Source organism: Hylaeus anthracinus, unplaced genomic scaffold (genome assembly GCF_026225885.1).
Source record: "Hylaeus anthracinus isolate JK02 unplaced genomic scaffold, UHH_iyHylAnth1.0_haploid 12002, whole genome shotgun sequence".
Taxonomy (NCBI): Eukaryota; Metazoa; Arthropoda; class Insecta; order Hymenoptera; family Colletidae; genus Hylaeus; species Hylaeus anthracinus.
This window is the reverse complement of record NW_026534349.1, coordinates 8,357,709-8,383,734: the sequence shown is the minus strand read 5'-3', so window position 1 is coordinate 8,383,734 and position 26,026 is coordinate 8,357,709. Positions and strand designations below refer to the sequence as shown.

The 26,026-nt window shown below is 44.7% G+C and overlaps 2 protein-coding genes across 8 annotated transcripts in view; one reads left to right on the top strand and one right to left on the bottom strand.

Moving 5' to 3' along the window:
• LOC128891638 (protein gustavus) overlaps positions 1–16,082 on the top strand; it is a 103,590-nt gene extending 87,508 nt beyond the window's left edge. For all 4 annotated transcript variants that reach the window (XM_054151284.1, XM_054151283.1, XM_054151285.1 and 1 more), the window contains 5 exons: positions 5,119–5,567; positions 7,982–8,214; positions 9,458–9,788; positions 9,910–10,068; positions 10,165–16,082. In XM_054151284.1, coding sequence (XP_054007259.1) covers positions 5,119–5,567; positions 7,982–8,214; positions 9,458–9,788; positions 9,910–10,068; positions 10,165–10,304 — 1,312 coding nt within the window. In that variant the 3' untranslated portion in view covers positions 10,305–16,082. The remainder of the gene's footprint in view (positions 1–5,118; positions 5,568–7,981; positions 8,215–9,457; positions 9,789–9,909; positions 10,069–10,164) is intronic.
• Positions 15,281–26,026, bottom strand: part of LOC128891656 (uncharacterized) — a 10,894-nt gene continuing 148 nt past the window's right edge. The window contains exons 1-4 of one of the 4 annotated variants that reach the window (XM_054151315.1): positions 17,488–18,325; positions 17,040–17,305; positions 16,702–16,832; positions 15,281–16,520 (exon numbers count right to left, since the gene is read on the bottom strand). In XM_054151315.1, coding sequence (XP_054007290.1) covers positions 16,403–16,520; positions 16,702–16,832; positions 17,040–17,305; positions 17,488–17,698 — 726 coding nt within the window. In that variant the 5' untranslated portion in view covers positions 17,699–18,325 and the 3' untranslated portion in view covers positions 15,281–16,402. Of the gene's footprint in view, positions 16,521–16,701; positions 16,833–17,039; positions 17,306–17,487; positions 18,326–23,173; positions 25,978–26,026 lie in introns of those variants that run through there. The other 3 variants (XR_008460880.1, XR_008460878.1, XR_008460879.1) reach the window with 3 other exon arrangements.

Sequence of the window (26,026 nt, the reverse complement as noted above, 5' to 3'; positions counted from 1 at the left end):
CCCGAGCATTCAAGACTACTGGAGAGAGATATGTCTGGGTAGAAATCGGACCGTGATATGATCTAGCAGTAGAAAAGAGGATGTTAAATAGTGGTCGAATTTTAGAGTAGCTGAAGTACCTAAATTATTGATAAGCCGGGAAAAGTATTGGGTTGTCCAGAAAGTTCGTGTCAATTTTTGAGAAAAATTCAGAAACATTTGAATTTTGATATGTTGTTCCATAACCTTTCCATCTTTTAAGGGATGTTCACATGGTATTTGTTTTCAACCATTCTTTCCAGACAAACCAATATTACAAAAATAAGTAAATATAATTTGAACTGAACGACCGTAGAATAGCGTTTCTAACGAATAGGATGTATGAAATTATATTTGTAGAGAAAAATTTATCGTAGCAAATGGTCCAATCGCCTTTGATTGTATCGAATCCAAGTTTGTCCTCTTGTTTTATACGCTCAAAGGACCTGTTACGTCATGAAAAGCAGCTGAAACGTGACCCAATTGTGGCTAGTATAAGACGGGGTTGCAACACTCGCTGGACTTTTCCTAGAGTATTTTTGTCGGTCTACTTCGGCGGTGTACTTTGCAAGGAAAGGGGAGTCTCTCGCTCCCTCTCTTTGCCTTTGTCTCTCCGAGGAGTGGGTGTCGGTATTGCGGGAACTAGAGAGGCAAGAGAGGAGAAGGACGGTAGTGGATTTGGGGGTTGGTCTCGTGTCGAGGTGGGGCAAAGGTGACCCCCGCGGATCAATACCGTCGCCGGTTTGGCGCCCTCCATCAAGCTTCACCGACCGATTCCCTCGTATTTCCTCGTGAAATCGACTGCCGTTCGATTCGTCTGGGCCAAGGAAATCGCCCTCCAATGATCGACTTAAACGAACAGACATTTCCATCGTACGTGGACAATTTCTTTAATCAGTATATTCCAAAGTTTGGAAAAGGATGGCTAGGTAATCAAACGTGGCGCGAAAGCAAGTTTAAATAGCGCGAGCGATCAGGAAAGGGATAGAAAACAAAATAAATCACCAGAATAGAAATAGAGTTGATTTAACAGATTTGATAAAAAATTATGCTTCGCAGAATCAAGAAGGTATTTGATGAATCGCGTGCTCCAGTTCAAGACCAAGTAATTTCTAGACTGCGGATATTTGTGCAAAATAAAATCGTTACAGACCAACCTGCGACAATTTGATCTAAATAGAAATTTATTTTACTCTGCAAATATTATAATATGAACTTAACTTTCAATATTTTATATAAATGCATACAAATCTGCAGTTTAGTAATTACAAAAGAAAAGCTCAATGCTTTCCGAACGTAAAAATAAAAGATCTCCATTGTGTTAAGTCCCAAAATGATTGACGCAATACAACCAGCCCGCACCCAAGATTCTGGGTCGAAGGAAGGATCGTAACCCCGAATCCTTTCTCTTTCGAGAGTGTTCGCTTTCGTTGTTCTGTTATCGAATCGCTTCCGCGGACGCCCCGCGACCGCCCGCCGGTTTTCCGGCGCGTTTTCACGACACGCGAAAGTAGCTCGGCTCGGGGGACCGTAACACGGAGAGCGCTTTAAACCGGCCTTTGGACGCCGATGACGCAACGAAGACGCTGGCCGCGATTACACGACTACTTTCTCCCATTCCGTGGAAGCGTAATATCGCTCGGGATTAGTCTGGCCGTCTGGCGGGGGATAAACACCATTAATGAACTCGGAACGGAGTGTTTGCTAGCGGGCAGCCGCCGTGACGACGCGCGTTATGTTTCAGCGACTCGAAGGGCGTCTTGCTCCGCTCCTCCGGCGCGGCAAATTAAATTCGTGGTTTCTCGACCGCGTTTCCTGTTCCGCGCGAACCGACCATCGTAACGACTCGCTCGTTCGATACGACGATGACGACCAACCCGCGTCTCGCGATCGTTTTAATAAGCCACCTCTTCAAGGGCAAAGAAATGCAGCAAGAAGTGAACGCTTGGGGTGCGTCTTAGATCTTATGCTCGCATTACCCGAAATCTAATTCCAAAGACTAAGGGATGAGGTCGAAACATTCTCAGGATGAAGTTTTTAACATAAAGGTTCATCTGGTAACCAAAAACGATCGTGATTAATTATCCGACTCGCTTGGGTTCGTTATCTATACAGCACTAGCACGTGTATTAACGAATACGTTCGTTGACAACACGAGGCTAAGTTAGACTCGAAAATGGCTCAACTTGAGAGAAATTAAATTTCAAAACAAATTTTAGAACCCAAAGGTTTCCAAGGTCGACGACCCCCTAAAAATTTGGCGAACGCTGTTTTCCTGAAAATCTCGCAGCATCTGGGGCTTCCTCGCAAATTTCCCGCGCCACTTTTTCCCTGGCGAACGTGTAATAATCTCGAGCATAACCGAAGTCGGCCGGATTCAGGATGTCAGTGTCCGGTGTCCGTGGCCGGAAGCGTGCCGTGGCGAACGGATACGACGACCGAGTCAGGGGCAACATATCGCGCGCGTTACGTCACGAGGTTGACAGAGGAAACCGGCTGGAAAAATTGGAGCGACTTTGCTGCCGGTTCAGCTGTGTTTTGTTTATCCCGTACAGGGTGGTCGTCGATCATTTCGACTCGCGTCTTGACACTTCGAGCATGCAATTAACGAGAAGTCGCGAGGGAAGACGTCGCTGCCTTCGATTTTGGGAGGGTGCGAAGGGAATGACTCGTTGTCGATTTAAAGTGAGACGATCCTCTCCTGCGAACCGTTAGTTGAATGATCATTACAGCAATGATCATGGGTTAACCTTTAATTGAGAACGTTGATTCGAGTTCTTTTTTGTATCGAGGCTGGAAAGATTAATCCTCCACACTCGTAAATATAATATGCAAACGAGACTCGCGTTATCTTAAATAGTGTAGCTTCAGAACCACGTAAATAAAACACGAGAAACGTGTGCCAAGAAATGTCCTTTCAGAAAGGATATTCGAGTGTAAAGGGTTAGAATTTAGTAGGATCAACCGACACCGTTTTCCTTGAACGAAAAGGCGACTTCATTCTGCACGCTGGCCTACTTTTCCTAATGTACTTAAGCGTGATTCTTTGTCGTTATCGGTCACCACGACCTTCCGCGAACCTTGGAAGTTCACGGTAAAAAAGCGCTACGAAGTAATGCGGTCCAGAGTGAATAACCACAGTAATCGCCGTACGATACGCCGAAATTGAATTATCGTTGGAATGGCATTTTTACAGGAAGTGCGTAATTTAATCGTTGGCACTCGAGGTGGACTCGCCGCATGGCTCTTGAAACTATGCAAAGTCTACTTAACTTTGTTTAGCTATTTCGCAAAACGTACTACAAACATTACTATGCAAATTTTTGCGCTTTCTTCTACACTAGCCGTGCCCTGCGGTTTCACCTGCGCGGAATACTATTTATTTTATGTCGTTTGCATTCAACCGCTTTTTTTTTTTTTGTGAATCAGTAGGTGACTGTCATTTGCTTTCCGTAACTCAGATGTTTCAATCGATATTTCCGATAGCTGCAGTCCGCGGTTTCACGTAAATGAAACCTCTGTGCAAAATTTCAGCTTTCTAGGTTCAAGGGTTTAGCCTGGGCGTTGATATGCCAGTGAGTCAGGGCTTTTATTCTTTTATACACATATATATTACGTAAAGAATACTTCATTTTAACGTATTGCTAGAACAATTGCGTCTTTCTAAATAATTGAACGAACTGGATGGGAAAAGAATCGCGTCATTCGATCTCTGAAAAAGCTAGCTTCAATCCTCGCGAAACTTTGGGGTACTACCTTTTTCAAAAGACACAGCTTACTCACGGAAATCTCGATTAATATCAACCACCAAGAATTGAGCGAAAGCCCCCGAATATTTTACTCGGAAATTAAATCGTTCGACGTCCACCGTAGCACAACGTTTTTCAGCACACTCGAAATTACTCGTCTTCCTTGTCTTTTTTAACCGACAGAATGGGGTTTCCTCGCGAATCCTCCGCAATCCCTCTGATCCCAGTTCGAATATGGCTTCGTGGAAAATCCACAGGACAAGGTACAAGGTGCACGCGGTTTTTCTCCGTTTTGGAACGACGTCTCGTTTCCTTGTAACGTAATTTATATGCGAACATCAAACGCGTGGCGGCGAGCCGCAGGCTGAACGACCGTGAACATCATATACGGCGCAAATTTATTACGATATTATTCGACATAATCGTGTCGACGATATATCGCGATACACATCGCGTGGAATTTAACCGTCGATGCAACGAATGAACCTACTTGCATGCGCGGTTCGTAATCGCGATTTTCCTCGGATACCCGAATACTACCCATGTGTTAGCGAGCACAGTTTTCCAAGTCGAGAGAAGCAAACATTGAATAAAATACACGCAGTTTCCCCTGTGAAAACGTTTCTACGCGTAAAGGAAACTGTATCAATTGTTCAATAAGATCCATGGTATAAACTATGGCGATTTACTTAATGTTACGTTCGGTGGAATCTGTAAAATGAAAACTTGGAATCACTTTCTTTTTTTATTAATTCATCTTGGTGAGGGATTCTTTAAAACTGGCGAATGTAATAAATAGGCTGCGAATCTTTATTCAAAATAAATAAAATCGTTGATAATATATCTACAAAAATCTTCCGTGCTTCTTCCAATCTTTACGAACATTGTCAACATGATGATATCTCTTACATCAATTTTACTTTCTACTTATGCTTATGATCTATAACAAAATCCGTCGAGCTAAAGCTGGTCCAAGTGCACGGGTACTCGGCAAATTTTCAAACTTAGTTTTTTCGAGAATGAAGCGTCATATGAAAAAATTTTATTCTACATTTTTTATTAAATTTTTTACATAGAATCATCCCCTACTCGCTCGTACGACCAGTTACAGGACACCCTGTATATCTGTTCGGTATCCCGACAAAAAACGAGTTTAAAGCCGTCGGATGATAGGATTTTCGTACGGTTGAAATTTCGAGCGCGCCGGAATGCGTGAAATGGCTCGGGGACGTGTCGTCGAGTCGCGGCAGCGGTAGCAGCCCCCCTGCGAGAAATCGATGTCCATTGCCCCCGGGTGAACGAGGACAAATGAAACTAACCGTGGTTTTTCCACTGTGTGTTCGCATTGCAGGTACAAAGCGAATCATTGCGTGAGCGGGGGCGGTAGCCGCGGAAACGGCGCGACTGGCGGTACCGGAGGCGGTCTAGGCAGCGGAGGCGGCGGCCGCGGGGGCGGCGGGGGTGGCAGCCCCGGCAGGGGCGGCGGCGGAGGAGGAGGAGGCGGAGGAGGAATAAACGGTGGCGCGGTGACTGCTGCACCACCGACCACCGGCCGTCACCACCACCACCACCACCATCATCATCACCATCATCATCACCTCATCACAACGATTACGACAACCATCACGACAACCATCACGACTACTACCACTACCGCCAGCGGCACCACCAGGCACCACAGGCACAAGCTGCCCACCGTCAAGCAGTGTACCGAGCACCGTCACCACCCGCATCATCACCGGCATCACCCACACCATCGCTCCTACCATCGGGGCATGAACATGGGCCAAAAAGTTTCAGGTTAGGACCACCCCACTTCCTCACTTACGATACCCTCCGACGATTCTTTTCCAGCTTGTTTTAATCGGCTGAGACAGTGGTATTGTATTAGGTTGTCCCGAAAGTTTCTTTCGCGAGTTGCACTCAATTATTTGATGTGGTCGTGTTTATAGAAATAGACGATCTAATTTCATAGATATTCATGTTGTAACAGTAATGGAGGAATTTTTGCAAGCATAGTCTGCCAGATTAGCACAGTCACTGATTAAACCGTAGAGGTATATTGAATTTGCGCCCAGGTTCCTCATTCCCAACGAATTTAATCGCGCCACAGTGCTAAGTCCTCCGGTATAACGAACGCTCGTAAGCAGTCAGCAAGCTGCGAGAGACCGAAAGTTTCAGAGTCGACTCACCTCGTCGGACTTCGTCCAGGGTCAAGGTCTCCGACCGCTCTCGATTTTACCTACCTGGTCAGGTAGAAGCCCGAACAGGTCCTTCGGGCCGAGACTCTATCCCTCCGGCAAGAAACGAGCTATAAAGCATCGAGTTGAAGCGAAAGTTCTCCTCGTTTCTATCTTTCGAATCGAACGGAAACCAATTTATACTGGCAAAGACGATACTGGTCGACGATACAATTGATCCTCTCACAAATTCTTTCGGGACAATGTAGATATCTGGGGGATCGAATAGAAAAAATGAATGGGGTAGAAAAAAAACACTCGGGTACAGAATTTCATTCTTCAAAATTTATTTTCCCGTAGATTTCCAAGTACATCTGTATTTTTCTGATAATTGGATGTTTGATTCTTTTAAACTTATTTTTCTTGATGCTCTACGGAGCACAGTCATTTTTACCCATTCACAAGAAAAGCTTACAGAAACCATTTACATTCTTTTCCAACAGTTACGCTTACCTTTATTTATACAAATTTATTCTTGTCTAAGCTTTCTAATCTCGAAATTCCCGACGCGATATCTTCGCTAACAGATCGTTATAGTTACAACAGTTAAGTTCGACATCCAGTTTTTGTCATTTTCGTTCGAGAACCGGCCACTTTACATCACCGCGTACATGATTCACAGATTACCACCCAGAGACTTGGGAAACAACGTTCGCGTAAACAGTCGGTGTAATGGGTTGCCAATTATTTGCATACAAGCGTTGCGACGCGTAACGGAGCCGACCAGCGTAACGTAACGAGTTCCGCGAGCTAATTAATTACCGCGAGCCAATGATTCTCATTAAAACGGTCACGATCCATCGGACGAACCGAAAGGGAAAAAAAACGATAAACAGAAGTTCGAGTTTGCCACCGTCGATCCCGTAGCTTCCATTCGCGTCTCCGTGGCATGATTTACGCTGCCCATTTGGCCGTTTCCGGAAACCCATTTTACCTCGACGCCGCTATCGTACAACGACCCTCCAGTTGTCTCTCCAGAAAAATTTGTCATCCTAAACCGCAACCGATTCGCAGCTCAGCTGCGTCCGTGAAATTTACGATACAGAATATCGGTACCGCGAATAAGAAAAAAAGAAAGAAGTTAGAAGCACTCTCCGAGAAACGGTGCATCGGACAACCCCGAAAAAAGTCACGGACGCGTCGAACTCGAAGGAGAGACACGAAGGGTCGACCGGCCGGATATACACAGGACTGTGAAAAGGGCCTTTCTATTAGTGCCCCTCGGCTTTTCGGGTACGAGAGACCTTTTGAAATCCTCGCGGTCCTTTCCAGAACCCTCGTTTCAAAACCCTCGAACGCTAGCGGGAACAGCTGCCAGAGCAAATAAACCACCATCCAAGGATATCGCTTTTTCGACCCTAACCAACAGAGAGGGGAGGGGGTGAGCCTTCGAAAACCTTAAGCGAAGCCTGCTGTGCCCGCCAGACGGGGACCCTTCATTATTTTTCTTCCACTCTTTTTTCCACGTTCCTCGGCGAATCTCTCCGAGCCCCGCTGGCAGGTATCCGACCGCACGGGTGTATCCCACAGACGAGTTTTGAATTATTAACGCGACGAGATCCCCTCTCTTGAACCAAAATTTTGCCAAGTCTGTGTCTCCCAGACGTCTATGGGTCGCGCAATCGATGCCACAGGATAGTGTCCAGGTCATGTTCTCGAAATCTCACCGAGCGGTTACGTCCACTGTGTCTTCGTGACTCGTTGTGTGTTAGAGAAGCTCCAGTTGTACTCGGGGATGAAACTGTTAACCCTTTATACTACTCGCGAGGAGTGTAATATTTCTAACAGAGATTCGATCCCAGATATTATCGTTGCCAAAGTCGGCTTGGTCACCGCATCTTTCGCTGTGTCATAGGAAAAGCTTTGGTCTTCCATAGCCGTATTCCCCGTATATCCGTGACCCGATCGACTAATATGAGTTGTAATTGGCAGGCACACGTATCGATATATCTGACGTCGTTCTTTCCTCCACAGGCGGCGTGAAGAGCGTGACGCGCGAGAGCGGAGCTGGAACGGGTGGTGGAGTCGGCCTCGGCAGTGGCGGCACCGTGGCGTACAAACCCGTGGTACCCAGGGAGTTGGCGCAAGACTTCTCGAAACCGACACGCCTCGATGTCCTACTCGACATCATGCCGCCCGTCTCGCGGGAGACGCAAATCCATCACAGCTGGAACGCTGACGACCGTAGTCTCAACATATTTGTCAAGGTACAGGAGAACAGGCTACACGTCGGGTCTTGACGTCGGATCAGTGATAATTCTTACTCCTCCGCGAGCAACGACGCTCTGGTAAATTTTAAAAACCGAGCAGCCATCGCAGAGGAGTTTCTAGGCCCCTTGAATTCACTCCAGATAACGTCTGAAACGTTTCGCTTGCGTGTATCTAATAACAATCCAATCTTGCATCGAGTAGGCAGACGAACATGTGGTAAGATCTTATCGATGAACGTTTTATTCCAAAGTCACGCTATACATATGCGTATATGTATATAATTCAACAGTCTCCTTAAATGCACAAGTTTCTCGACGATAAATGAACAGTAACATGATCCGGGATCGGATATCTCGATGAGACAATGCAAATGCAACGAATAAACTTTTTTTTATTATTATCGTTTTTGTTGTAAATCTGTTGCCATCATATTCTTTACATTTTTCTGATTAAAATGAGACCAAACACAACGCAATTCGCAACGTATTTACTATATATTGTCTCACCGAAATAATCCCGGTGTTTGGTCGCCATTTTCGCATGTCGTTCCGTCCTCTTCTTCATTCGCTGTCCTTCTCTACACTCGAAGTTTGTTGGCAAAACATTAGAACATACAGTATGACTGAAGAAGGCATGCAAAATCGAACACCCAAAACATTGCACTCGAGGTTTTTATGTGTTTACACTTGACTCCGAGTCGAGCGTCGAACGTAGAAAAGAACAGATAGCGAAAGAGAAAGAGGTCAGAAGCGTATCAATCGGTTCAGATCATATTACACCGGTGGTCGGGGCTACTCGGGCGAAACTACGGGCAAAAGAAATATGAATGGGCTGGCAGCGGGAGGGTGGGTATCTCAGAGACATACAGTGTCCCAGCCTAAGTTATGCGGGGCTCTGACTCCAAAACTATCGGCCGAATGGAAAATTTCAAATATGGACATTGAATGGTAAAATGGGGCTCACGTTTCAGCGAGAAGTAATTTTTGTTAACTTTGTCATTTAACGAGATATGATGGTCAAGTTTCGTTTTTCAAATGGAAAGTCAACATGAGCACCACTAGATTCTATAGTCTATCCAAATATCTCAATTAGCACATTCGATTAGTCGCTATAGTACACTTGCAAAAGAATTACAACCGCGAGGGGTTGACACATCGTAACGATGGTGTAATTTGAAATAAGATCGTTCGAGTGGGCGAGAAGGACGCTGTAATCGAACGCTCTCTTCCTATTTCGCAGGACGATGACAAGTTGACGTTTCACCGACATCCCGTGGCGCAGAGTACAGACTGCATCAGAGGGAAGGTAGGATACACGAAGGGCATGCACGTCTGGGAACTGTACTGGAGCACGAGGCAACGAGGCACGCACGCAGTAGTGGGCGTCGCGACGGCGGACGCACCTCTCCACAGTGTCGGATACCAGAGCCTAGTTGGCAACAATGAGCTCAGCTGGGGCTGGGACCTCGGCAGGAACAAGCTTCTTCACGATTCGAAAAACACCAGCGGTGTCACGTATCCTGCCCTCCTCAAGCCTGACGAAACTTTTATCGTTCCTGATAAATTTCTCGGTGAGTCGCACGAGTTTTCCCACGCTAGGAAGGAAATTACCATTGATCTCGAAAATATTCGTGACCAATTATTGTACGTAAAGGTCAGCGTCTAATTCGAAAATCTATTATTTTTTTACAGTGGTCTTGGACATGGACGAAGGTACGTTAGCCTTCGTCGTAGACGGCCAGTACCTTGGAGTCGCGTTCAGAGGCCTTAAAGGCAGGAAGCTGCATCCTATCGTGTCCGCTGTATGGGGGCACTGCGAGATTACGATGAAATACATCGGTGGTCTTGATCGTGAGTATACGTTGGCATTATTAGTAAAATTTTATCTTACTTAACTTTAGGTGATTGCTAACGCCAAGGTTTTTTTTTTTTTTTTTATTGTTTTAGCGGAACCTCTGCCACTCATGGATCTCTGTCGAAGAGTAATACGCCAACGAATCGGCAAGCACAGGCTGGAAGAGAAAATTCAGGAGCTGAACCTGCCACAGGCGGTAAAGACTTATCTTTTGTATCGTGACAGGAGGTAACCACCGAGTGATATCTCTGAAAAAGCTACCACGATTACGACTGTGAACACCACCGCGCTATTATATCGATGCCACCACGACGCACAGGGGAACGCCCGCTACCCCGTCACATGCCACCGAGCACAACAGCCCATAAGCCGCTTGCACGATCTATGGTGTTTGAATCTGTGTCAGGATAGAACGAGACGAGCACGATCGTCGTCGTCATCGTTGTCGTCTTCATCTTCGTCGCCATCGTTGTCGTTTTCATCTTCGTCGTCATCTCCGTCGGCGACGTCATCATCGTTGACTAGGTCTACCACTTCGCCGTTGCTGTTGTCATCTTCGTTGTTAACTTGATCGTTGTTATCATTTTTGGACACCACTGGACGATTGTTACGCGTAGGAAACACAACCGTTACGCGGAATACTCACACACTCGGATCCGCGCGCGAGCCGTATTGGGGACTAGCAAATATTATTTAGGTGATATTGTTGTTTTGTGTTATTTCGATACGATAAAAGTCGTGATGAAGCCTTTATTAATTGTTATATTAACCAGCGGACGATGCGGTACCTCTATATTTTTTTCTTTTTTTTTTTGGTAGCTTTCGCGCATCTCGCTCGGCGTTGCTATTGTTTCTTTTTTTCTTTTTTCTTTAAGTTTTGTCGCATTGTTAGAACGTTTGTGCTTGGAAGATTAAGCAAGAGGGGGAGAGGATATGGAAACAGGAAGAAATAAAACGACTGGATCACGTACGAAGACATGAGCATGTATAAATGCGTACAAGTGGCACGGGTGAAATGAAAATTTTAAGAAAATGATCGCAAATATCTACAACGCTTCGCACAGTTGGCCAGTAAAAACGTTAGACTTAGTCGAGTCTGGAGGTTGAATACGGGTGATCTTTTGATTATTAGTCAACAACAATGGGTAGCGGGCTCGTTCTAGTCCGCTCGCTGAGCTAACGGATAACGAAAACGGGCACCACGTAGTCAAGAATTCTGAAAGAAGAAGAGAATCGACGAAACTGCGAGGGAATGGACGATCAAGATACACACGAAGCAAGACACTTATTATTAAACGAACTACTAAGAAAACGAAAACAAAATGTGTATAGTGACAAGAAAGCCAAGCTGGCTGAACAGCCATCTTCCGATAGACTCATTTTTCAAGTATTTTTTAAGCATGTTTAGATATAACGAAGTACAGTGGTGTGCGCGAATCGTGGACGGACACGAACGAAAAAAGAGAACGACAAAAGATGGTATTCGTTGACTAACGCGTCTCCAATTTTTTTTCCTTCTTTTTTAATTAATCGGTCGAGTCCTCGAAATCCGCGTGCATTGCGGCTAGAAACTATTATCGAATGACGTTTAGTGAAATAGAAGGAAGGCAGACATTTGCGAAATTTTCATGTACCGCGATATGTGCAAAACTTCGATTGCCCTCGCTAGAAGAAACGCCTCGATCAGATCGAACAAGGGAGTAAGCGAAAGATGCATGAAAACTGAATTACCTCGGTCACGTTAATTAAAATAACAAATAAAGACTAGACGTGTCCAGCTAAACGACAGGGCGTGCGACTGAATACGGGCATTGGCAGAATATATTCCAAACATGAAAATAAAACTGTCGGGAACATAATCCACGACGTACATAGTATCGACTCAAATCACAACGACGAATTCCGATGATCACAATGATGGTGATGATGATGGTAATAATGATAATGATAATGATGATGATGATGATGATGATGATGATGATGATGATAAAGATGATTAATAATGATGATAGTAAACGATTATATCGGGCGTGTTGCTACCTATACTATTAGCATGACAAATTATGACTGGTCCCTAGTAACTCTTTACTCTTACGTTTGTCGCTTAGGTTTAATGATAATGCCGATAACGGCGATGTCGATTTGTACATAGGGTATAATTATAGTAATGATAATAATAATAATATGTATCGGTACAACGATATGAATGTATATGCGGGTGGTGATTGTATCCAAGACCATACGTACGATCCGAATGCGAGAAAAGTAGAGTAAAATTGAATCGCGAGCATGCGTTAACGCAAAGATACAACAGAGAAAGAAAACAAAACATTTTAGATCCGTTTACGTTCATCACCGTAGCTATTCTTTCATTTCACTCTCCCTCCCAGAAACGACCGGATGTGTTTCTTGCTGATACCACGCATTGCTGTTCATTCTCCTCGATCGAGTTCCCGGGGACTCGCGTATTCAGAACGCGTCTTCCAAAATTGTCGTAACATCGGGACGTTATCGTTCCTTTTTAACGATATTTTCTTTATTTTTATACATACATACGTACATACATGAATATATTGACGTATGTATATATATATATATACGTATATAAAAATGAGACGTGCCATAGTCACGCATTTAACAATGTGTTTGATTTCACGAGTCGAAACGTACGAAGTTTTGATAACGTTTTCAAAAACACGCGTATACACACACGTTTTTGCAATCGGCAGCCACGCACTACACGACGATTCTGCGACCCGCAAATACGCACACCCAAGTGCTGTCTATTTAGCAATGTTCATTACGTTTTCCTCGAGATTCTCCGGCCGAGCTAAGCGATCCACTCGATGTCGGGAGAGAATAGATTAAGATTTGTGGTCAGTGGATAAAAAAAAAAAAAACGATTAATAAACTAAAAATGGAGGAGAGAGAAAGATGGAGAGATACGCGAGAACGAACGAGCGTCGTGAGGACGAAGTTCTCATCGTGTGTGGCGAGTGAAACGCGCGTCGACGCTCGTCGAGCGATTCGAAAATAGTTACAGGCGATCGCAGATGACCCCCGTGACAATGTATTTATCGTGGTCACGCTATCGTCGTGAACGAATAAACATTATTTCGGAGTACCACTCGCGTTCGTAGGAAGAATAGAATGAATGCTTTTCGAGCACGGCGCGAATGTCGCGCGATACGAAATGCAAAGAATCCACGAATAGAGATATAAATTGTGCAAGATGAAACGAGACTTGTAGTGCCAGAAAGATCACAGTTTTCGAGCATGCGTATCGAAAATTACATCGTTCTCTATCCAGATTTTGTTAAACTTCGATTATGGATCAAGCAAACTATATAGACGAATATCGTTTGTTCGGTGGTCGAAATGAGTCGCACGACGATTAACAGTTTGTTTCTTTTTCAAACGTATCGTTGCGTGTAATTGTACAATATCGACACAGGAAAATCTGGATTTCTTTTATTATTTTCAATAAGCACTCTTGGTCGCTGTTTTTGATCATGCATGCGTGAAAAATGTGGCCAGTCTTGCGCCACGGAGTCTGATACAGATTATGAGAATAATAGACACCGTGTACACACACGCGTGTTTCGAAAGACGCGAAACACAAGTAAGATTCACCCGCTCAAAGACGTTTTCATTTCTTTTAGCATTCTTCGCTGCAATCGCCTCGCGTTGTATCTTTAATCTTCTCTACGGGGACTATTTCACGATAATCGGATCACCTATATTTTCTTTGTTCATAGCTCGCGTGTCACGTTCCAAGTATGAAATAGAAATAAAAGAGGTAAATAATGTTTAGAATGTTGTACATATTATTAATTAATGATTAATATTATTATTATTATTATTGTATCGACTCAATAGTTTAATTGATTGATCGATTGTATCGTGTTGGTCGGCACATTTGTGGATTCAGTTTTTGTACGGTTGGAATTCTATAAAATATGGAGTTCAAGACTTCCTGTTGCTTCGAATCGCGTCGACGATCGAACGTAAGATCGATCAATTACACCGAATAAAGCAAGTAAAAAATAAAGAAACGTGTTTTTATACCGCCGCGGACTCGCGTTGTGTCCTCGACTGTTTTATCGTTTATAAATTTTGGATTTAATCGTTTTAATTTTTATTCTATTTATGTCACGATGTGTTATTTTATTTTTATTACTATTTTTTTTCCTTCTTTTTTTTTTACTAGGACGAACGAGTTTCCGTTGAAAACTGTGAAATTCTCCTATTTTTTGTTTTATATCTGTTAACGTTTGATCGAGGCCTTCGCCGTCGAATTCGGTTTCTTTTATTCGAATAATGTTTCCCGTTGGGTCTCCCAATAAAAAATAATAACAGAAGGAGGTTTATTTACGTTTAAACGAAAACTTTTTTTTAATGTATTGACATCGATCCCTCGAACGAAAGCAAATTTTTATTCGATTGTTTTTATATAATTTAAGTAAGCGGACACGCGATGGATCGAGAAGATTTTCGACACGAATGCCAAGCCGATGAATTCGATCGATCGATCGATCGTGGCAAAATAAATGCAAACGTTGGCTCGCGATCACCTAAAGAAAAACGCGAAGACGTTCGATTCGTTCGTATCCGTCGCAAAGAACGTTTAGAAACGGAGAGACATGGAGACGAGACGAGAATTTCAAAACGTAGATGTTTCGAAGTACTTTCCGTGAACTGCCTGCCGCCTGTTTGTGCAAACTACGTTGCCTCGACAAATGCGTCTAATTTATTGACGATACGATAATTAGCAGGTCTTTTAAGCTGCGTGCATGCAAGTGATAAAAGAAAGAAAGATGTTTCATGCAATGTGTGTGCGTGTGTATGCGTCCTTAAGAGAGAGTAAGTGTGAAAGAACCGAGCAAACAAAAGATGAATGCGAGAGGGAAAGACGGACGAACAAAAAAAGAAATGCGAGCGCATCTGTCACCGGACAGTCCTCGACGGAAATTCATTCTTTTTCTTCGAGCGCGAGAAATGAATCGTTCTTTTCCCCAAAATTTGAATTTAGTGAATTCTCTAGCGCGATTTACGGGACGGAAAAGCACGATTTATTTGCGATGAGAACATATGTAGTTTCCACTATAAGAAACGCGAAGAGAAAGATCGTTTAACGCTGAACTGGGCAATGGTACCCTTACAACGCGTCGAAGTCACCCAAGCTAACCCAGAATGAATTAATTCGCGAAGATTGCGTGAATTATTCGCTGTATAATTTCCTTCTCTAATCAAACACCGAAATTGTAGATTTTCTATCGCAAAAATAAACGAAGGTCAAATGTCACCCCCTTAATAAATCACAGTTAAAGGACTGACGAATAGTTCCAATGGTATCGGATATACAGTGTTAAACGTAGACACGAATTTCCAAGATCACGTCCGGTCCAGCTTGCAAGCGTGCCTCGCGAAACATTCTTTTCCCTTGTGTTTCTTTTCCCTTAAGCCTGGACTATTTCCAACGAGCGATCTCACGTCTATTTAAGCATAAGTTTACCGAGTTTAGCGTGGTATTGCTGTATAGCGGCGAGTGAACGCGAAGAATTTATAAATATGTAATGCCTTAATGTTATATCGATAATAATATGGATAGCGTTACTGTATAATTAGTTGTGACTGGAGGAGGTCGACGTGGGTCGAAACGATGAAAACGAAGGAGAAAGGTATTTCACGATGGTGACGAATATAAACGAACGAAACCGACTGAATAAAAGCTGAAAAAAAAAACCACAAAATGATACAAACGTAACAGACAAAGTAAACAAAAGGGAGTGCAGTACGCGCGGTCGTTTGTCTCCATTCTGTTCGTGATTTGATATTTTTTTATAATTCCGACGACGAGAAAGAACGATTGGAGAAAAAGAGAGTGTAAATGGAGCGTGTATAGAGCGGACTGCTATCTAAAATAGTTCAGGCTAGATGTCGATGTTTGTAGCGGATAAAGAACAAAAAAACAGCGTATTGTAATTAAAATTAAAAGTCATTAATACTGCCCGCATTTTTATTAGTCCGGCGATTGTGATCCAACGTCCCGAGCCTATCGATATTCTCGACGCATCCAACCTCATCGCTCGGTTCTTCGTGACATCGATTGGCGGCACTTTAAGCTTATAATTTCAAGGTGTCGATAATTCATGGATCAAGATTTGAACTATCTAGGGTAATTGATTTTTAAAATTGTTACCAAAGAAAATACTTTATTTCCACTGTCAATAAGGAAAAGAACTTGTTACGTTAACATTCTCTTTTATTTTGAGTTTTAGTCGATCGTTGCTCGCATCCCGTTACATTCTTGAAATTCGAACACAGCAGTCACTTGCAGTCCCTATAAAGCACGTCGCAATCCTCGTCACGAATCCCAGCCTCGCCTGCGTCCTCCACCAGACGATCCCAACCAGAAGTCGATTTCAGCGATTTCCCGACGGTACGTCTGAAAAGATATGACCATCCCCCAATGCTTCCAAGGAACGAGAGAAGATGTACCAATTCGACGCGAATGCTGATACCAGGTGTAAGAGTAGTGTTCTTTTTTTTTCAATTGTCTTGCAATGTTAAATTTGTTACAGCGAAAACAGCCCTGGAGACAACAGTAACGGTAAAGTGGAACTCACGTTAAGTATTTAGCTAGTATCTTGCCGGTGACCCCAAACGCTTTCGAGAGCTTTCGATTTTCCAAGCAGACCGTTTTCTGGATGCAACGTACCCTGGCATCGTCGTTGAGAACGTCTTTCTGTTCAGGGCTCTGAAAACAGCAGATAAAAGGACCCGAAGTTAACTCTTCTTCGAATAATAGAAAAAATAAGGGTCAGTCGTATCCTTCGAAAATTTTCATTCGAATTATTTATTATATTTAATTCCGTTAAGACCGTAATACCTCGAAGCAAACATCAACCTCTGTCACTCGAGTTTGAATCGTAAAGGGTTAGAAAAATCATAAAAATCGACCTACCACTGAGTTAAAATCGTAAGCAGCATAGATGTCTCTCTTCTCTCTGCCCGATAATACCTCCGTCAAGTCTCTCCGTTTCGTAGCCGCTATCGTGTTCGTTATTACCGCGAACAACAACAGCAAACCGATGAAACTAACGATCATGAGTTGCTTCGACGATGGTCCAACCGAGTGATCGATGGAGTGCGCCATCGGATACCCGAAATATGGATGTTCGTAAACGTACGGAAGGTCACTTCTGTGATCGATGAACGTTCTCTGAGGCGCTAAAATACGTGACCCCATTAAAAACTGCATAGTTCTTTCCCTCTTCCGTTCTTGCCCCTTTAACCCCTGCGCAACTGTGTACTCTAAACTCTGGATTGATGTCTCTTTTATATCGCCTTTCTTTCAAGACTTTACTATTTGCAAAGGGTTAATAATCAACGAAACGGAGACAGAACTTTACCGTGAACAAAATGATTCATCGACGCGGTCAGAGGTCGTGCAAGAGTCTCTCCAGGTCGCGCCAGATCCGATCGAACAGAGGGTTCGAATCCTTCCGACGATGAGCCATTTTCCACGAGCGGATATATCATCGACGTGGTATCCTGAGCGGCGATCAACGCTGCAATCGTACTCATGATTGGTAGAACTCTCGTATCGAGAACAAGAATCATTTTTTCCGTTATATATTTAGTAAGATCCACTGTACACACTCGTACGTTATCTCGAGGAACGGATGAATCGCGACACGTGACTGACAGAAGCTTGAGGATGCACTGTGGACTTTAAGAAGGTAGACGAAAGACTTCGTGACGTCGTCGATTCGATCCGAGCGAGTCGGCGAAAAAAGTGGCAGCCAATTTGAGAAATTGCGCGGCCATTATTCGGCTCGCCGAAGTATGGCTGCCTCTATAGTGAAAACGTTAGACCAGGTCTATCCTCTGAACAGCCCACAAACTGTACTCCGGGGCTCGTAATGGGTGTAGAGTCGGTTCACCGTGTCGCGGATGAATCTTTCGAATCTCTCTATGTGATTTCATACATCAAAGAACGTGGCGTTCTGCGGCTGACTTTCCCCACGTTATGTTGACTGAAAAGAAAAAAGCACGCGAAGACAGCTATATCGCGTTAAGAACCGCGCAGGGTTCTTTCATGGGCCGTGGTCGCAGCCCACGCTTCTTTTCTTTCTATTTGTGACGCTCGACGCGTTAATAATTGAAAGTCAGAGCAGACTCGCGACGTCCATACGACTCGCAATCGCGTGGCACCGACGCAAAGACGTTTGACACGCACGCAAAACACAGCGGCGTGCTCACTCGGAACAAAGGGTTGCCTGATTTCCAGCGCGTAAAGAAGAGAAAAGCGTGTTTGATGTAAATGTTCGACGAACAGGCGGGGCGAGGAGTTGGGCAAATCGGTTGGTTAGGCTGGCTGCTGAATCCAAGGGGTTGCTATGGCAATGGGACGGTGGTCGACGGTAACGAGGAGGGGACAGAGGGCCGTTGCCTAGAGGGTTCGTCTGTCTGGAGCCCTTCTAAAGGGGATGATATTCTTCGCTCTGTCTGGCTGGCTGGCTGACGCTCGTTTTACGGCGAGTCAGCTGTTTCGACGCCGAGCTATGATTTTCTCGGCAGGCCTTCACTTGGTCAGATTAAGCCGCCCTTATCGCAAGTTCCTTATCCTCCACTGGATATGTTCGTCTGTTACAGGAAGTTACAAAATAGAAAACTTCATCCCCTCGAAGCTTGTACCATGACTTTTCTAACACGTTTTCGTTTCTGTCTTTAAGTATAAGTTCCTCGAAACGCTTTTCATCTCCTTGCAAAATGAAAGATGAAGCTCACTCTGGAGTGACGAAGAAATTTATGGTTACGCTGGCAACCGGTTAAGCAAAAGTTTGCGAATTCCCCTGACGGTCGTCAAATAAGTCCAACGTGACATCTTGTTGAAAGACTGCATCGTCGACAAGATTAATAAGAAAGACTCTCCACGGACCGGTAGTAACAACTTCCAAGGAGCAATGACAATCTTTCTAACTTTTCTGCCCTGCTGTCGTAGCTGGAAGAGAAATCCCGTGGCACCATAGATGTAACAGCTCTCGATACCAACAGAAAATTATTAGCTCGTTTCAACCTACTTCTGGAATCGTTTCACCAACAATCCCTTCGCGGTCTACGAAATTCCGCGCCACAGATAAACACAGATCGCTCGTTAGCTTGGTATCTCGTATCGATGCCAATTATTCTCACGGCAGAGTTTCTACCCTAGATGATACGTTTCCCTCGTCTAGCGAAGCGTGCAATATCCTTGGGACTGCGCTTCTTTTAAACCAACCTGGAAAATGGAACGTCTATGTACCCCAGATTATAAATAACTACCGTGTGTTGCATTTTTTTATAGACCGTACTGAAGGCGAACCACAACCTCGCGATATTTTGAGGATACGCGATAATCATCAGCAACCGATAACTATTTGCAACTGTCTCCTCAAAATTATCAATCAAGAAAAATTGTGGAACATCAATTTTATCGAAAACAAACCAAAGTAGGTAGAACCCAAAAGACAGGGCACGAAGAATGAAAGAACAGGAAATTGTGTCTCATTGGAAGCCGTACGACTCTTTTACGCGTTTCCTATTATTCGGAATGACAAGATAGACCAGACGTAACACAGACTTATTTCTAGGAGGATACCGCGGTATAGCGTTCGTCGCGCTAGGCCTCTTTAGCTGCAATCGAGTGTCCTTCGGCGATACAATTCTCTTTACACAAAGCAGACGGTCTGGCGTCTAGAGGACCGTCGAGATGACTCTTCTTGGACGTTGCCAGTTTATTGCGAACAATAAAACCCGGGGTTATTTTTTTTTTTTTTTTCTTTAGAGCTGACTACGTATCGGGGTCACATCAATAGACACGGCGCGTAAACGAGCCGCGCGGTTTCACGCCAACGCGACGCGAGCGAAGATTGTATTTTTAGCCGCCTTTTACATTGGTGCCGTTCTGCGGCCGAACACCGTGCTGGCTGATTTTTTTTATCACGGTCCAATCGAAACGCCCTGGCCCGCAATCAGAGCTTCGTTAGGAGCCCTTTATACCGACGAGCGACGCCGACGCGATTCGGCGTCGCGGGTCGTGACTTTCATTCACGTCAGAATACGGACGAGTATACCTAACATAAAACACACGAACACAGTATTTTTAGTCGTTCACTTTTGTTCCTGATATACAGAATGGTGACTCTGACTTCTTAGCAAACACTCTAGCATATGGACCGTAATATTGGAAGCATACAAAGAATGAACCAACCGAACCATGCTTACAAATCGTAGCAAAGGTAATAGTACGTTTACTTTGAGACTTTACCAGAAGAAAAAATAAGTCGCATCGTTATTAGGACGTATGTTCTTATTTTAACACGTTGATCGTCACGTCACTCGTATACAGTGAGTCCCATAAATATTCGTACACCCTATCTCTATTGAAGAAAGTTTAAATTAAATGGTAGGTTTGATGTTTCCAAGTGTATGTTTATATATATATGTTGATGTGTATATAAATATATACATGTATAAAATTATTCATATACATATTTATAATGAAAAATTCATTTGGTAATATCAAAACTATTACTTAATGTAGTCGAACTTTCTTCGATAGACATAGAGGGTACGAATATTTATGGGATTGATTGTTTGTATGACAGTGCTTTTCATTGGAGAACTAAAGAAATTAATTCTGAAAGTTAGTTGTCAAAGAAAATGAATTTGAATGAAATACTTGTTGAGCAATCAATGTGTTAAGGGTAATAATAATTTTCATTTGAAAGTTTCTGGCAGACTCCTAGTACAAAGGGCCATAAAGTGAAATCTTACAATACATCTGCTGTTACGATAGGACTAGTTTTTTCTCCCCGTAAACAGAGCCCGCAATTACTTTTTCCGTTGTCTTTTTGGTCGATCGTCGCATATGTATCCAGCGCGAGGTGGTCGTGATTTCAGGACCGCGGTTACCGTGTAGAATTAATGGACAACTCTTGTCTGTTGCGTTTTCCCGAGAACGCCGAGTGCTAGATTCGTTGCTTGTTAAATTCCAGGTGCAAGAAATACTCGTGCTTTTTTGCGGGACCCGGGTCTGTGTGTACGCTGCTTAATTAATTGGAGAGTTTTTCGTATCGTGTCTGACCCGTGCCGGGCTCTACTACTTGCTGGCACGCAACCAGCTCGTGTTGCCTCGACGAGTGATCGCCGCAGAACATTTTGTTGACGGTTTTAAGGACTGTCTGTTAAAGGGTTACGTTGCCCGTTACGTTTAAAGTACGCAGGACTACTTACACGAACATTCAATTATAGAGAAAGAAAGAACAAAATTTAACGTTTAAAAAGATTACTAACATCGTCAAACAATACTAGGAACGTTATTATACACCAATTTATTTAACAAGTTTGATGATAACTGAAGTTAAATCGCTAATAATCATTAGTAGTTGATGCGACTCTAAACTTGTATTTGAAAACAAAAATCGAATTTAAAAAAATTGTTTTTAGCACGGTATTCTGCACGTATTAAATTACAAAAGAGGATCGGATGACATTGAAAGATCTATTCGGATCAGCTCGTCTTCGGAAATCCTACGAAGCCCAGAAATCTCGATGATTCCGCCTCCGACCTGTTTACCTTCTCCTCGAAATCTTAGGAGGACTTTCCTATTTCTTGGATTATGCTGGTTTGGATCTGAATCTCTTCGAGCACAAACACTGCGCGTTTTCAACCTATTTGAACATTCCTACCGTAGTCACAATACTAATTACGTATCGATTGGTACTCCCACGTTTCACCAGCGTTGCAAGTATCTTCTTCAGGATTCAAATGACAACCTGACATCAATACGATATCAGCTGTGAAAGCCTTGAATATTTTACTCGTTGATTCAATGTTTGACATTGTATTAAAATCAATACCAGCTTGAGAAACGCGCAGAAAATTCGTTCGTTCTCGGTAAATAGTGTCGCGTTATTTTTCAGGAGGACCAGCGAGTCCGTGCTCTTTCGTTTCGCTTCCCAGGGCAATGGTTCGTCGAGAGTTATCGTGGAACGTGTTTAATATGCGGAACGACGTGCTTGCTTTAATATCGCGCGTCCTGGTACTCGGAACTTCCCGAACACTCAAACGATGAACACGTTCTCCTCCTGAATTAACGGGACGGGCGTGCATCGCGAAACGATACCGTCTGTCCAAGCTTTCGTAACTATGCGCATCTTTAAAACGTTGACCCGACCAGGCATTCGTTTTGGAAACCCTCGAAACGTTTCATCGATCTCGCAGCTGCAACGGCGAACCTTGTAACAATTTCTTCTGTCCACAGTGGAGTCCCCCAGCGAATCGGAACTTAAAGAGACCGGCCAACGTCGCGTTTCTTTGGATCAACGTTCGAGACCCACGATGATACATCACCAGTGAATAATGGGCGAGGATCTTTCGAGGGAAACCGTAATAACTTTCCATACGCGGAGACATTTTTAAACGGAAGGAGAAATCAATACACGCTGTCAGGTAATACGCGAAGCCAGAGCATTCGTTTTTTAACCCTTTGCGCCCGTGAGGTGACTCTCGATCGCGTCTTAACGTGATGCAGTAGCTCGAGAGGCGACTCTCGGCAGCCACTAGGTTCGACGCAGTAAACCAAGCAACAATAGAGTTTGCTTAGGTTTAATTTCCTTGGAACTCGAAGTGTCAATAAAACGATTGTTGGCGAGGTAAAGGTGGCCTGATTTTCAAGTCTCAAATTAGTTTGTTTGAAGCAATCTAAGCTTAGCATTCGTGGCAATAGAATGCTGAGAAAGCATCTCGAGTTGCTGGTAGATACCAGAAAGAAGGCATCGAGTGCAAAGGGTTAATAAGCGCATTTCCTCTTCTTCGATGTTATCTCTCACTACAAATGATTTCACGAGGATTGACAACGAATTCTAACTAATTTTTACGATGGTCGACGAAAACCGACGTAATCCGTAGCGATTGGTGTACAGAGATAGTGTTTAACGATAAACGAAAAAAAGTATAGGTCGTTGCGACTTTATATCTCGTCGAACGCCACCTTTCACCCCGTTGTTAAGCGAAACGTTAATTGGCGCGCTAATCGATGAAAGACTCACCTTCCGCCCCCTCGATTTTTCTCGTTCTTTCTTCGTTGCCGTCCGGTCAACGCGACCCGCTCCGTTCCGCGTGGCGTAATTCTACCGCGTCGACATTTTCGACTTCGTTTCTGCGCTAATACCTTCGATGACTGACTGTAATACCGCGTCCTAGAAATGATCGGCGCGACTGCATTTTCACCCTTTAAGTGCCAGAGAAAAGTTTCATACATATGCAAAAATACCAGACAATTTTAAGCAAAGATGCATGATTGTAGACAAAAATATGTATTTCGGTCAATTTTATTTTAAGGTTCATGTAATTTTTTTACAATACCAAATACATGTTATAAGTTTAACAAAAAATAAATTCCTATAACATAGTAGAAATCGTACAAAAGAGTAGGATCTGTAATCTTGAACCGAGAAAAAGTTGCACTGCCAAAGGGTTAATATTCAATTAATTCTCAGCGAAATATTTTCAAGGCACGTTGATAAAGGAATCGAATCGCTTGCTATCGGATTCGAACGGTTACAAGCTGCAATTACTCTTTCAGCGCATCGTTATAAGTCACAACGACAAATAGATTTCGTGTAGAATTTGGAACGACTCGAGACTTGCGTCATAATTGATAGAAAATAAGTAGTCGCGCGCGTCGATACCACACCTCGAGGCTGATCTTCGATCCGACTCCGATGACACTAGCCAAAAACAAATGCGAAGACAAGGCTGTCTCAACCGATTGTTCTGTTTATGAATTGTTGCGAAATCACCCTCGACTCGACCCAGGTCGCGAAGGTCTGAATCTCATAAAATTCTCCGTTCGGATGAAAACCCCATAACGGGGATTCCCCACTCGAGGCCCACTTCTACACGCGGTAAAATCTCGACCTACGTTCAGGTCTTGCGGCCGCTTCCGGCCAAACATTCGCGTAAGGACGGACGGTGGTGAGCAGAGAGCGCAGGGAGAGGGTGTATGCGAGTAGTCGAATCATAAATTTCAAGGAGGAAGCGAGGACCGGCAGTCGCGGCGGTTCGAGGCGACAAGAACGAAAGAAAAGTTTGGGCGTATGCGGCGTGGCTACCCTCTCTTCGTTTCACCTTTGCGGCCGTCCCGTTTCACCCTTCTCCGTGCTTCTCCTTCTCTCTTTTTCCACCCCCGTGAAATCGACGTTGCGCGTTTATCGAACGACTGCGCGCGCACCGATAACAGGGATGGGGCGTGCGAAGTGTTGGTTGGTCGCGGAGAAAGCGGCGGTGGACGAACGCAAACGTAGGGACCGAACGAGCAACGACGACCACGACGACGACGACGAGGACGACGACGACGACGACGCCGAGGCGGACGAGGACACGGCGACGGCGACGTCGGCGAAGACGGGAGCAGCAGACACGAATCGGAGCCCGCCGCGTGAGTCGCAACCGTTTCCGACTCTCTCTTTTGGCGAACCGCACAGCCCTCGCGTTGTCAACAACTCGACATAGCCCCCGTGTGTGTCGCAAGCGTGCACATCGACGACCACATTCGTCCGTGGACCCATGCCCGTCCCGCGGAGGGTGAACGTAGAGGTATCCCCGCGACATCGCGAATGGTGCATCGCTCGTTTACGAGAATGAACAAAGAAAGACGAATTTCTATGCGCCGAGAGTGACACCGCGGGAACGACCATCACGGTTTGTTTTTGTTTATCGATTGCATCGGCCGACACAGTGCCGACCGCGGAGAGATCGAGAAATCAACGAAGTGATCGGAACGGTACGCGCCGAAGTGCATCGAATGTGCTGGTGCAGCCCCAACGGTTGTTTCGGAGGGATCGCGAGAAGAGGGTGGATTCGCTAAGAAAAGAGTGCACCGTAGCCTCTCGAAACCTACGAGGGAGGACATATCCGATGAGGTAGCCCGAACGGTCGGTTCTGTATTTTCATTCACCTGGTTCGTCCTCCCTCCGAGAGGCGGAGGACGGCGAGACATCGATCGCTCGCCATTTTGCACAACGACCGACATCTTCTCAACGCATCGACGACATTTTCCCCCGTCAGTGGCACCTCGCGGAAGAAACACCTCGCGACTCGACTCGGAGAAGCGTCTCTCGATCTAGAGAAGTGTGCGCGTCTGGACCGTGTATAGTTTGGTGAAGGTGTTCTTGTCTATCGATTCGCGACTAAGCTCAGCCGTATTACGCGCGAGAGTCTCCCGTCGAGGAGAAGGTGCTCGGTAGTGGTTGAAGTCACAGAAGCAAAGGTAGAAAGGAAAGCAGAATCAGCCCATAAGGTCCGAAGAAGAAAGGAAAGGAGGAGGCGACAGGGTCGTTTAGGTCGAAGGTAGAAATCAGCAGGCTGGGAGGTCGGCTGAGTGAGGTGGTGGGTCCCGTCGTGGAGGTGCCCATCGAACCAGGGGGTGCGATCCCGAGGGGACCCCCGAGAGACTCCTCGGTTCCTGGAGCACTCCCGCCACCCCCGCAGCCCATTACCACCCCGAGTCCACCGAGACCTCCGCCCACTACGTCTCAGCAAACACAGAATCCGGGTCGTCGGACCCACGAGACGAACTCGGACACCTCGAACCCAGGTCACCAACAAACCCAAAACCCGAGTCATCGTCAAAATCCCGGACATCAGGCGCAGAATCCTGGACATCAGACTCAAAACCCTGGCCAACAAAACCAGAATTCGAGCAATCAGTCGCTAAATCCTGGCCAACAGGCCCAGAATCCTGCTCCACCGGCTCAAAACGCGAATCGACAGTCCCAAAATCCCACGCACCAGGGAACGAAGACGCAGCAACCGTCGTTGCAACAGCAACACTCGGTGCAAAAGCCACCACCTCAACAACAACAACAACAACAACAACAACAACAACAACAACAACAACA